Below are 13,952 nucleotides of genomic sequence, written 5' to 3' on the forward strand. Positions count from 1 at the left end.
CATTGAGGGTAAATGTTTTGGACTTCCAAAATTGAAGATTTGGAAAACAGATCTCAGATGCTGTGGTTGAGAATTAGTCACTAAAAACAAAACATGGCTCAAAACCAAATATAGGGAGTTGAGAAACCACAATTGCTATTTTATAGGAAAATGAGTCATTGTGTTAGGAATGTTTCCTATTTGTTGATCTTTAGGGCCAGGTACCTCTACATGCTGTGCTCTTATTTCAGTTACATACTTGGAAATCACAGAGTACCAGTATAGCAAAAATGCTTCCATGTCCATATGTCACTGCCTGATTTCCACTACATTCGTGCAAATAATGCCCCTGTTTTGGTTCAGCCTGCTGATGATGATGAGTGGAACACTCAGCCCCGAAAGTGTGGTGGAGGCTCCTTCTTTGGAAGCATTTAAACAGAGGCTGGATGGCCATCTGACAGGGGTGCTTTGAATGCAATATTCCTGCTTCTAGGCAGGGGGTTGGACTGGATGGCCCATGAGGTCTCTTCCAATTCTATGATTCTATGAGTGGATTGTTATTCCAGGGCCTGGGAGAGTGGATGGTCTTTCAATTAGGGAAATGAGGGGAGTTTAGATCCTGTCTGCGAGAATGGGCTTGAAAGTGAATCTGCCTCTAAGTCCAGCAGACAGGAAGATGCACTGGCTAGCAAACATCTTTGACCTACTTGTCTCATAGCAATTCCAGATAAGGATAAGGAGTTGGATGGGTGAGAAAGTTTGCCGGAAAACAACCTGCTGTCAGCAGAAATCTCAGGCTTCATCTTAGAGAAGAAGCAAGCAAATTAAGAAAGTCACAGAGACTTCATGAAAAACAGTGTGAGAAATTTCACAGGCAAGGCAGCCAAGAACACAGGCATGACTTCATGTTTTGTTGATCTCAAATCAGAGAGTTGTTTCATTGACAATTCAGATCAGGAAAAGCTGTAAAGCAGTGAGAATCTTGTTTCCCGTTCATGTTTTGAGTCTAAGAGTTTGGGAGTTTGGACTCATGTTTTAAGAAGTTTCTATAGTCTTGCTTTTTTTATTCATGTTCATGGATGATTCTGGTTTCCTTTTACCTTGTTTTATGTATCAGATTTGGACTGTTTGGATTCTTACCTTTGGAATGTTTTTTTTTCTATTGCCAGTTTGTTTTGGTTGACTATTTCCCCCCTTACCTATTGGATTTTGCCTTTCTTATTTCTTATGGTGACTTTTCCATTTTATATGTATTTTTCTCAATAAACTGTTTTACTACTATTTTTTGGATTCTTGGCTGGTGTTGAGTACAAGGTGAATTCTGGCTGGGGTGCAACAGCCCCTTTTATTTGTATAGAATAAAATGATTTCCATGACAGCTTCTGATATATTTCAAAAGCAAATAAACATAAATGTTAGGTCTTGAAAACCACATTTATATATCAGAAACACATTTAACTAATAAATAACAGAGCTGTTCTGCTGAAATAGAGTGCTATTCTTGCATAGCTCACACTTCTACACACAGCCTGCAGAAACCTTCTTAGAAGTGGTTCTTCTCTGGAAGGAAGAAACAAGCACAGTTTTGTGTTCCCATTTACTTTAGTTGTAGTCCAGATCCATTGGATAGATCAAATTACATTGTATTCACCATATAGAGGAAACATATTATCCTCTCTCATGGCATCACAATAAAAACCTGTTTCTTCAGAATAATGATCCTGTTACACCAAAAGTCAGAACAGCAAAGCAAGTCTGCGGGGCTAAGGACAAATTGTATCAGGTGAAGGTCTTCTAAATGTTCCAGCTGGGTGGAGGGTTTCTTGGCCCTTTGGGTTTTGAAAAACGGTTTGCAAAGCCTGGAATACAAAACCAAGACTTATTTTTATGCACTGGTCTTTCAGTTTGATGTGAAATTAGCATATAATTCTCACATAAGCTGAATATGAAACAGCATATTAAAGTTTGCACATAAAAATTATATAAGGAGGCAAGCTGTGTAATTTAATGAATGCCAACTGACTATGAGGCACAAACATACATATACTTATGGACTCCAGAACTATTTTTAGTGTTGGGCAGCTCAACATTGTCAAGCAGGTTGTTAATAATTTTATCTACATCCCAGGAAAGGGCAAATTACTTTTGCTATCCATTATCATTCAAACATCCTTGAATATGAAGACTTTTTGCAAACAGAATATTACTTAGAAGTGCACTCTATGTGTTCTGTGTTGTGCATTTCCAAATGAGTGCAGATAGTACAGTTTGCAGGCAGCCTTTGTTATTCTTATAAGGGATCAACTACAATGGCTCTTTATATATTTCATTATATTTCTGATTTTAGTACACTTTTGATTGCTAACTCCAAGGAAGGTTCAACTCCATAGGAGTATTGCCAAATAATTGCACAGGGAGCTCAGTCTTTTCAGCCTAATTTGGGGGGTCTTGAGCCCCCCTCGTCTGGGGTTAATGTATATACCATATTCCTAGAATCGCTGAATTCTGGCAATGGCTTTCTGGAAAAGAAGATAAATTGCTCCACATTTAAGATCTGGAGCATTTTTTCTCACCCAAAATCCATAGCTCTTTTATGTTCAAATCATTTAATTTTTTCTTATCTACTGTTTGCAGCAGTGTTTCTTCTTTTGTTGTGCCTGTGTTATTCTTCCCCAACCAATCATCTCTAATAAATGTAACAAGCATCATTGCTATACCTGACAATGTATATATCGCATCTTAGATTATATAATGAGAACTCCCACGGACAGCACTGAAAAGAGCCCAATAGGAGGTATCCAGAGTATTTGAAAGTATCTGAAAAGTCCCTTAAAACTAGTTCTTCCAATTTCTTCAGAAGCTTGTCTAGCAGTTTGGTTATCTACAACATTCAATGGGGTGGAATCAAAGCATACATATTTTAAGGATGTTGTATTTTCATAGTTAACTAAACAGATAAATTGAAAATAATACATACCAAAACTCAGAACAGAGCTGGCATGACGTGATTGATCAGGCTCTGGCGCTTTGCCTAGGGAAGATGGACCACAAATAGCTAAAAATGAAAGGAGTGACATTAACGGCTGGTGACTGAGCAATCTAAATCAAATTAAAGGTTTCTTGAAACGTGATTCTTCCCATGAGGAAGAGGCTGTTTTGCTTAAACTGGGCACAGGAGAAAAGGGGAAAGATCCAAAATATAGACTGATACCATTCTTTATGAATCCAATGCATTTCTGTTACTAGCAGGTGTCCTGTTTAGATATTGTAACTACGTGAGAATTGTTGAGCCAGCTATCTGATAGTTTACATCAGGGGTCCTCAAACTTTTTAAACAGAGGACCAGGTCACAGTCCCTCAAAGTGTTGGAGGGCCAGATTATAATTTGAAAAAAACATGAATGAATTCCTATGCACACTGCGCATATCTTATTTGTAGTGCTAATAACACTTAAAACAATACAATAATTAAAATGAAGAACAATTTTAACAAATATAAACTTATTAGTATTTCATTGGGAAGTGTGGGCCTGCTTCTGGCTGATGAGCTAGGATTGTTGGTGGTGGTGTTGTTGTTGTGTGCTTTTAAGTCATTTCAGACCTAGGTTGACCCTGAGCGAGGGCCGGGTAAATGACCTTGGAGGGCCGTATTCGGCCCCTGGGCCATAGTTTGAGGACCCCTGGTTTACATCATCCAACAGCAAACATCAGTCACATGGATCTCTTCTGGAAAAAGTGGGGGTGGAGATTGTTTATTAGATGAGAGATTTATGAGATCATTCATGCCAAAAGGGTTAGGTCATTTAAAATGTAATCCCAGTTGCAGGGACCAGAGCGTGGATAAAATGCTTATATACAGCCAGAAAAACATCCAATGAATGCTATTGAACATAGTTACTCTGAAGTTTGAAAAATCTTGCTAAGAAGCATGATTGGTGACTTGAAGGCACTTCCATGCCCACATTGATGAGACTCATCTTTCTTTATAACAAAGCAAAATGCAGAAAGAACAGGCATCTTTGAGACATATTTTGACTTACTAAAAACTTTGAAGGCAATAAGCAAATGCAGGGAGCAATTACTTAAAATCAGTATTTTAAAAGTTACCGAGTTTTGTTCTGAAGGTGCTTAACTAGGTCATGATTAAATGGCCCGGTTATCAGACAGAAACGGAGAGAGGAACGGCTCCAATTCACATTATGGACATTACTAACATTATGACTGTAGGGTGAGCCACTAAGCATAAAGACTGTGTTCCCCAAGATGATCATTACATATAGTCCAGCTGTTGTAAAACACTTGCTCATTTCTATATACCATACATAAAATAGAATGGGAATCCAGAACAAATTTCATATTTACAATATGTTTTCTCCCTGTGCAATTATGTACATAGCTCTTTAATTTAAATTTTCATTTCTACAATTAGAGACAGTGGAAAACACCTGAGAATATGAGAGGTTTTTATTCATACAGTGAATCAATGAGTGTGCTCACCTTGAATTATTAAGGATTAAGGCCAGCGTCACATAGTGGTCTGAATATTGGACAAAGACTCTGGAAGACCAGGATTCATGTCTGTGCTCAGAAATGGAAACCCACTGGGTAACCTTGGGCAAATCAAAGTTTCTCAGAGGAAGGCAAAGGCAAACCTTCTTTGAATAGATCTTGCCAAGAAAACCCTCTGATAGAGTGGCCATAAATCAAAGTCACCTTGGAGCCAAATAACAACAAATGGTTCCTTGGCATCTAGCAAATGCAAACTACACACATGACACAAAATTTAGCACATATACTGTCAATATTCTGACCAAGACTTACTATTTTTCACATTTTTAAAAATTTTCAGGCTCTGCAAAAGAGAGAGAGAGAGAGAGAAACAAGATTAACTATTGGTGATTTCAAACTCTTAATTATTAAGAAATGATATATTGATAACTGAAAACTAGTTATCAGCAAAACAATGAACATATCTATGAATACCACAATCCAAAAACGGGGACTGTTGTTTTTAATCTAAAACTACGTTGTATTATAAAAGGGCATTAAAAGCCCTGGCAAGCTAGCCTGAAGCCATTTTGTCAAAGGAGATACTCATAGAACTATGTGTGGAGGCCAGATAGGATTCGTCTTTGAGGAAGTCACCATAGTTTCATAATTAGCCTAGGCCCCAGTTTTCAATGGGAGGCAGAATTTTTTAACCACAAAAACTGACCAGAGCTTGAAAGAAAGACCAGTTGGCCAGTGCTTGAAAGAAAGAAATCAAGTCCCCTTTGCATTGCTTGAATCAGTTCAACCTGCCCTTGGACACACTCTTGATGCTTGTCTGGAGCCATATGTCATGACTTGCACATCACTCTTGTCACATTTTTGACACTTCCAAAGGCTTCTGAATGATGGAGTGCTCATTCTCCATGCCTGATCATCATAAACCACATGGTGACCACACAAATCTCACTGCCCTGGCAAATAATTATTTGGCTTTCAGTGATTCTCGTAGCTGGTGGAGACACAATAACGTTTCGATTGACACAGTAATATTTACTGATACAGCTATGCAGTGGGGATTTGAATCAATTACACTCTCAATTAAGTATTAAAAAGCAAGGATGCATCAGTGAAGAATTTTTTAAAATTTATGTTATCATACATCAATGACTTTGAGTTCATATAAGGTTCACTTCATACTCTTGGCATGGAATATCACCTCTGAGACATCGTTAGAATTAAGGACAGATGGCACAAAACAGATTTATGCAATTGTTTTTAAAAGTTGCTTTGCTTTAACTGTATTTTAAAATTTTAATTATTGTAAGCCACATTGAGTCTCATATGGGAAGAAATTTATAATATAAATTTAATTAATTGGTTAATTAATTAAACACATCAATAAAAGCTCATTAAAATTTCCTTGAGATGGTTTAGTGAAGACTGTGCTTACAATTTGGTTGGCTGACATATTCAGAATTGTAGAAGAATGTCTTCCCAGGTCAAATGGTCAACTAACCTGGAAGATGATGTTTTGGGTCACCTTTGTATCAGTCTTCCTTAAGCACACCCATTCTTTGAAAGTATATATTGCATTTGTTTCTGTCTTTGATAAGATGGGATCTGAACTGCTCCAAACATTTATATTGCTGGAGGACTTTTGGTGGGTGGTCCTGAACTTGGTAGCTCTCCCATTGCACATGCCACTTTGGAGATCCTGTGATCTGCAGTCCAAATTTTTAATTGTTCCAAGCTTTGTGGCACAGGTTTGCTTCTGTTATCTTGGTGACCCTCTCCCTTTTATCAGAAACAGCCAATGTGCTGGCTCCTTCTCTAAACCATAAACAGTGATGGGAGAGACACTGCTTATCCAGTAGTTCTGATTTGCTTTTGAGGCAGACACCATTTCATTTCATAGAAACCATGAGTTAACCACAGCATTACACACATTTCTCAAAGAAAGCACCAAGCAGGCAGAGACAAGAAGAGAACCTATCTTAGATAGGTTTAGATCCTTACAAAATAATGTGAAAAGGTGCCCACATGAAGAAGAAGACACCCTTTCCCTTTCACAGAGCCCTGACATTCCAAAGTTAAATAAAGCCAGTTCCTAATTACAGCCAAAACTAGCAAGTGAATTCATATTTATGGTCCCATCTCTCCTAAAAGAAGCAGGTCCCAGTTGATTACACATCTGATTTCAGTTACGTGAAACATATCCAGTGGTAGCCATGTTGGCCATGTGGCAAAATACAACTAAATCCATTATACTTTTCTGAGTATAATAGTATAGTAACATTTTGAGAAATCCACTGTTCTCTGTCTAAGAAAGGAGCAGTTAGGTTTGCAAAAGATAGTTTGCAAGAGAAGTTATTTTACTGTTACTAATGGAGCTAAAATTGCATTATTTGTCATTTATTTATTGCCCTTTATCCCTAGTCTCCATATTACCAAGGAAGTGATGGTCACTGTCTGCACTAAGATCCTTCCAGACCATCTTAACTAACAACAGAATTAACGCCTAAGCTGAAATGTAGAACTCTTAACATTGTCACTTTTCTTCTCCTGTATGGTTTGCCTGATGAAGAAGCAAGCAAAGTTTTAAAGGCTTGCATGATGTATTTTGTACATATTGGGTAGCCAAGAAAGATTCTTTTGATTGTGTAGTGTTAGAGTCATTGAAGCCACAGTTTGTTATGCCATAATTGTTTCTCTTGGTTAGTTCCCCCTCTAGTGCTCACAATGAGAAATGCTCCCAGTGTTGGGTTGCTGTGAGTTTTCCGAGCTGTATGGCCATTATTCCATAGCAAAACACACAGCAACCCAGTGATTCCAGCCATTTAAGCCTTCAACAACATGTTCCCAGTGTTGCTTCCATTACATAGTAGGACCTTTTCTGGAAAATAAGAGAAATTCTCTCTCTATTGGCACTTCACTTAGTCTGTTTTGCATTAATATTACTACAATTTTTTTTCTTCCCAGTATGGATGAAAGCAGGAAGGTAGTGAGTCTTGTGGTGGTTGTTAGTGTGTAAAAGTGAAAACTAATAATTTAAAAGTACATATGCTCAACTGGATGCAAGAAATGTATTAGACACCTAAAGGTGAAGGGAAACTGCCATTTTATCTATCCATCCATCTATTTATTTTGGCGAAAAATTGGTAATTGTCAGTTTTCCAATATCTGAAACCAAGCTTTGGAAAGTTGGAATACAGCTGGATGACTCTTTCATCTTTGGTACAGTTTTGGACTCTGGCTCCCCAAACCCCACTATTTTTGAAAAATTCAGGAGTTGAGATCCCAATATGGTCTGCGGTCATGCTCTCTGGAGGAGATTATAAGTTTTCCAGGATTTAGTAAGGGGAAGGTCACATCATAAGAAACCCTTACTATAATTTAAATAGAAACTCAGTTCCTGGAGAAGCTTATGACCAGGTAGTTATGTTCCTGTTAGCCTGCTAGCCATGTACTAATTGCTGGTGGACAACTTCAAGGCCTTAAACCAGATTTACAGCTCCAAATAAAAATGCTTTCAAACAAAGGAATGTCCCATGTGAAAAAGGACACATGATGCTATATGTGTACCTTTTGATATATACAATTTCATTTCATACAGCATTCATAATTAGAAAAAAATGCTGGAGTTGAGGAAATGTATTTTTTCCCATTGCAAAATACTGTATAGCTCAAATCCAAGGACAATGCAGTTTTTCCACCAGAAAAGAGCTAATTTGGAAAAAAAAATCTGAAGCCCCATCTACACTGCCATATAAAATCCAGATTATCTGCTTTGGATTATATGGCAGTGTAGACTCATATAATCCAGCTTAAAGCAGATAATCTGGATTTTATATGACAGTGCAGATGGGCCTGAATTTCATGTACTTCAGAAATGGATTGCTGTGAGAAAGGAAAAATTCTGTTCCTTCATTCATTGAAAAGTTGCACAGTTAAATATATACAGTAATTATTGAAAAGGCATATGGGGTACATCTACACTGCCATATAATGCCATTTGGAATGGCATTATATGGTCAGCATAGACCCATATACGGCAGTACAATGCAGTTGAATTGCATTACAGGCAGTCCCCAAGTTACAAACAAGATAGCTTTTGTAGGTTTGTTCTCAAGTTGAATTTGTATGTAAGTTGGAACCAGCACTTTTTAAAAGTGTAATTCCTGCCAAAGTATATATCCGTTTTAGTTCTGGATAGCATAGGGAAGGGTTGACACCCCTGTAGTGTTTATTTTGCTCTCTGTGCCCTTGTTCAGAAGATTTCACATCACTTTCTGTCCCTGTGATAATTGGATTTTGAAAAAAAATGACTTGTTGTGGAAACAAGGATTGGAGATAAAGCTTAAATGGAGACACCTTTTCCACATAACTCTTTCAAGAGTGAATTTCCCTTCCTAAGGGTAGATACATCTCACTTTCTGTTGTGTCATTCCTGTTCTTAACTATGAACGGTTTGTAAATTGGAAATTTGTTACTAGTTCCAAATGGCATTACGTTGCAGTGTAGACCCAGCTGTAGTTATCTCTTCTCACACGACCTAGATTCTCCATGTTTTTTACCTTACTCCTCCTGAAGCCCTTTGCTTCCTTTGATGACTTCTCTGTCAGCTTAATTCCAGAATCTCCAAGCCTTGTGACATTGTTCATAACAGGTGGCTCAGCTATGGAAATAAAATACATTCATCAAAAGAATAATTTCCAAAGCATAAACAGTGCTTGAAACTCAAATGGTGTTTGAAGTGTGTACAGAAACCCTCATATATTCTCATAGAGCCAGGAGAATGTCGCCAAAATTTGTTCTTGTCTGCAGAAATCAAATAAACCAAGATGTATGCTTCTACTTTGATTGAACAGATTTTTTAAGTTCAAAGCTTGTGAAAAATACCTAAGAAAAAAAGGACAGAAGAAATGAGTTTCCCCATCATGGGTAACAGGGACTCTGTCATATCACATTCTACTTGTATTTCTAGTTCAGTAAGACCGCAAAAATCGGGAATAAAATGTCTTCCTCCCATTTTGGACATATGGCACATGTACCTTTGATACACTGCTGTGAGATAAGTCAGTATATAATAATACTGGACTTTAAAATAAATAGCATGGGACACTTTTTTGTGTTGAAGTTCTGTAAACATTCTCTGGCAACATTTTTGTTGTATGTATTTAGCACTAAGAGCCAGTGTGGCATTTTGGTTTGAGTGTTGGACTACAACACTGGAAGCCCAGAATTTGCATCCTCACTCAGTGAGCTTGGGTGAGTTACACTCTCTCAGCCTTAGCAGAAGGCAACTGTAAACCTCTTCTGAATACATACTGCCAAGAAAAAACTTGTGATGGGTTTGTCTTAGGGCCACAAAAAGTCAGAAATGACTTGAAGACACATGACAACAATGCAGCACTAAGTTTAAAAATGCATTACAACCAAGCTGGGCAACTGTGTGAGGGTCAGGGGCCACTTCCTCCAAACTTTCCTGGACTATACCGCCTCCACCAAGCCCCAATGCCTCAATTTTCCTCTTCAGTCCCTCTGTAGTGCTTCTAGAACTGGGAGCATATTTGTGTATTTTCACATGTCTGGGGGGCTTTCTGTGTAGCTTGGGGGCAAAGCTATGTCTGGGTTTCAGAGGCCACAAAAGTGATATCCACTCTGTGGGCCCAACCTATATTACAAGGAAACATTACAAAGAATAATTGGCAAAACATTCGAGAAGAAGTGTGCTTTGTATATGAAAGGAATAATTTCTCCTGACCTTTTTGTTGCCATGGTTCTCCTCCACTTTTTTTTTGGGGGGGGGGGGTGATTTAGATATTTTAATTTTTTCCTTTTCAATCAAGATGTTGCTTTTTGATCAATGAAGTGACCTTCTAGAACCCTTACTAGAAGACCTCCTTCTCTTCCCAGCTGTTGGGTATCATCAGGCGTAAGCTGTCTTTGGCTGTGTCTGTTCTAAAATCCTGGATTGCATCCAAACCATTCTCAAAGTCAAGAGGGTCTTCTTCCAAGAATACTTCTGCCAAGGCCTTTCTTTTGCCTTGAATAACCAGCTGAAACTGTCTAGATGTGTCATTTCTCATTATATGGCCAAAACAAGGTCAGATCGAAGGCCAAATGCTCCGTGTTTGTTACGAAACAGCAGAAACAAGTGTACTTACGTTCATCATCTGCAAGGAGAAATGACTCAGGCGTCCTTTCAGGAAGTGGTGGAGGAGGAGGCGATGAAGATTGATCTCGAGGAATCTCTGAAACAATATATGATTTAAACTTAGCAACACATTTCCATCAGCACACTTTCAAAAATGCTGTATGTCTGTAATAAATTTGTGGGATGATGGATCAGCATTGTATCATCTCAAATGTCTTCTAGTCTGACATAAGTATTAATCAATGGTCCTTCCAAGGAGAATACAAATGCACTCTAATTTCTCAAATATATATGGATGACCTCTGAAAAGATGCATCTAAATATTGTTTCTGTATATTTTACAGCAATTGTGTAAAAGGAGGAAGAAATAAACAGGAGAATGAGACACAAAAATATAGTATGCACTACAGAATATTTTTTCTACTGAAAAAGAATTGTTATGAAATAGGACTTAAAAGAACAACCTGAATTCAGGGTCAAACTGAACAATATGATGATCAAGGTTTTTTTGTACACGTACTCCCCCATGTGGTCAAAATCACACATTGTCAAAATATATAATTTTCCTTATTTATATATCTTCGCATGTTTTGTATTGTAATTGGCTACCAGAAGTGTTTAATTTGCAAGTCTGATAGCGGATGCATGCTTTTCTGAGGAAGTCCTGTTCTGGAAGGGAAGGCAAGTTTATCCTTGAAAATAGATTATATGTTTAGCATGTGTTGATGTCCTCCTTGCCATGCACATAATTTTCTCTACCCACATGTCTTGCATTTACAATGCTTTGTTATTTGGTCACTGGGAGACAAAGAGCCTTAATTTGCAATTCTGAATGATGAAACATGTATCTTTGAGAAAATCTCAGTAGAGAAGATGGGTTAATCGGAGGAATGACACACTCACCTTGGTGTCTGGTTTGACCATAAGTTTCCTTACTAAGCCAGCAGGTATAATAGTTATAGAGATTAAGTGAATGGAGATTGCATACCTGATCTGGGTCTCTGAAGTTTCACACTCTGAAAATGAACAAAAAGAGAATATTTTTATCCTTCTAGCCTTAATTCAATTATATTTCATTTCTAATGGATGCACATGAACTTATACGAGGCACAATCATTGCAACAGAAGATAGCTACGCATTTCATATATATCCATACATTGACAGCAACATTATTGTTTCAAAGGTGATTTAGATTAAAGGACGACCTAACCCAGGAGATACAGTCTTCTAGAGTGTCATTATTCAAAATGACCCCAGTTCAAAATTTAGGGTGAATTCAAAATTCACCCTAAATCATCTCTTTTCTCTCAACAGAATTATCCTCAATAATCTGTTATGGAAAGAACGCTTAGATCGTAGTGTGAGCAAGAGGCTGGTCATATTTCTCCTAAAAGTTATATACTTTTAGTCTACATTTTTTTCTGTATTTTCAGTTTTGAAAAATCTGCCTTACTTGGCTTTTAAAAAAAGTTTACTTTTGAGAAGTAATTCTTGAGGGAGTCCAATTGAAGAGGAGTCTTGATCCAATTTTACTGATCAACCTGCCTAATCTAACTTTTAGAGAGTTGGGAGGATTTGAGGCTCCCCAGCTCTCCTATTCCAGAATCCATTCTCATCATCCAAGTGTTGATCTTTATGTAGACAGCATGGCATTACTCATACACATGGAACAGGGAGGTATCATTAGGGGAGAGCACCAGTGTAGAATAGTGGTTTGAGCTTTGGACTGTAATTCTGGAGATCAATTTCAAATCCCCGCTTGGCCATGAAAACCCACTGGGTGGCCTTGGAGAAATCGTACTCTTCCAGTCTCGGAGGAAAACAGAGGCAAACCCACTATCTAGTCAAATCTTGTCAAGAAAAACCCATGATAGGTTCACCTTAGGGCCCCATATATTAGAAGAGACTTGAAAGCACAAAACAAAATAAAAAACTGCAAGAAAAGGTCTAAGAATACTGAAGGCATTACATTATGTCTTGGAAGCTAAACAGGATCAGGTCTGGTGAGTAACTGTATGTGGGGAGCAGCAAGGACTACCAGGTGCTGTAGGTTATATTTCAGAAGAAGGCAATAGCACAGTATTTCTCAACCTGGGGGTTGGGATCCCTGGAGGGATCATGAGGGGGTATCAAAGGGGTCGCCAAAGACCATCAGAAAACACAGTATTTTCTGTTGGTCATGGGGGTTCTGTGTGGGAAGTTTGGCCCAATTCTATCATTTGTAGGATTCAGAATGCTCTTTGATTGTAGGTGAACTATAAATCCCAGCACCTACAACTCCCAAATGTCAATGTCTATTTTCCCCAACTCTACCAGTGTTCACATTTGGGCATATTGAGTATTTGTGCCAAGTTTGGTCCAGCTCCATCATTGTTTGAGTCCACAGTGTTCTCTGGATGTAGGTGAACTACAACTCCAAAACTCATGGTCAATGCCCACCAGGCCCTTCCAGTATTCTCTGTTGGTCATGAGAATGCTGTCTGCCAAGTTTGGTTCAATTCCATCGTTGGTGAGTTCAGAATGCTCTTTGATTGTAGGTGAACTATAAATCCCAACAATTTCTCCCAAACCCCACCAGTATCCAAATTTGGGCATATCGAGTATTTGTGCCAAATTTGGTCCAATGAATGAAAATGCATCCTGCATATCAGATATTTACATTACGATTCATAACAGTAGCAAAATTACAGTTATGAAGTAGTAACAAAAATAATTTTATGGTTGGAGGGGTCAATACAACATGAGGAACAGAATTAAGGGATTGCAGCATTAGGTTGAGAAACACTGTAATAGCAAGTGAACGCTGCTCCTTGGCTAAGAAAATTCTAGGAAATCTCTGGGGTCTACATAAGTCAACAAGTGATTTGAAGGTACATAACCATGTACACACATCAGCAGAGGAATGCCAAAGTTCAAAAAGATTTTGAATATAAAAAAAAACCCCATGAGGACTGAGTGGGCATAGGACGCCGAGGAAAGCAATATGGGACTGATTAAAAACCTGAACAGGAACAATATGTGCAGAAACAATGTTTGTTTGTTTTTATCAGTTTGTAAATGCTTAAAGCCTTTAATGCCGACAAATATTCAGTCCTCCATTTTTCCTGGATACTTCCTAGTTATCTCCCACTGCATTTGAGGAAAAGGCACTGGAATCAGCATCTGTTGCAATCATTATTGGAGTTTTCTGGATATTTTTAGACTCTCTTTCACTTAATCAAATTTAATGCAGCCTGTAATTTCAGAAGTATTGCTCTATCCCTCAGCTGCTGGAGTATCAGCACAATATGTGCAGCAATCCAGTTAGTCTAAACAGTAGCCTTCA

General features: G+C 38.1%; 1 protein-coding gene across 4 annotated transcripts in view; it reads right to left on the reverse strand.

Annotated features, from left to right (window-relative positions):
* Positions 1-1,298: 1,298 nt before the first annotated feature.
* The window catches only part of PTPN22 (protein tyrosine phosphatase non-receptor type 22), a 45,147-nt gene continuing 32,493 nt past the window's right edge, over positions 1,299-13,952 (reverse strand). For 2 of the 4 annotated variants that reach the window (XM_067468093.1, XM_067468095.1), the window contains 6 exons: positions 11,615-11,642; positions 10,637-10,729; positions 9,044-9,144; positions 4,800-4,830; positions 2,957-3,034; positions 1,299-1,838 (listed from right to left, as the gene is read on the reverse strand). In XM_067468093.1, the coding sequence (XP_067324194.1) occupies positions 1,774-1,838; positions 2,957-3,034; positions 4,800-4,830; positions 9,044-9,144; positions 10,637-10,729; positions 11,615-11,642 (396 nt within the window). In that variant the 3' untranslated portion in view covers positions 1,299-1,773. The remainder of the gene's footprint in view (positions 1,839-2,956; positions 3,035-4,799; positions 4,831-9,043; positions 9,145-10,636; positions 10,730-11,614; positions 11,643-13,952) is intronic. The other 2 variants (XM_060772598.2, XM_067468094.1) reach the window with 2 other exon arrangements.

The sequence above is a fragment of the Anolis sagrei genome, chromosome 4, assembly GCF_037176765.1.
Source record: "Anolis sagrei isolate rAnoSag1 chromosome 4, rAnoSag1.mat, whole genome shotgun sequence".
Taxonomy (NCBI): domain Eukaryota; kingdom Metazoa; phylum Chordata; class Lepidosauria; order Squamata; family Dactyloidae; genus Anolis; species Anolis sagrei.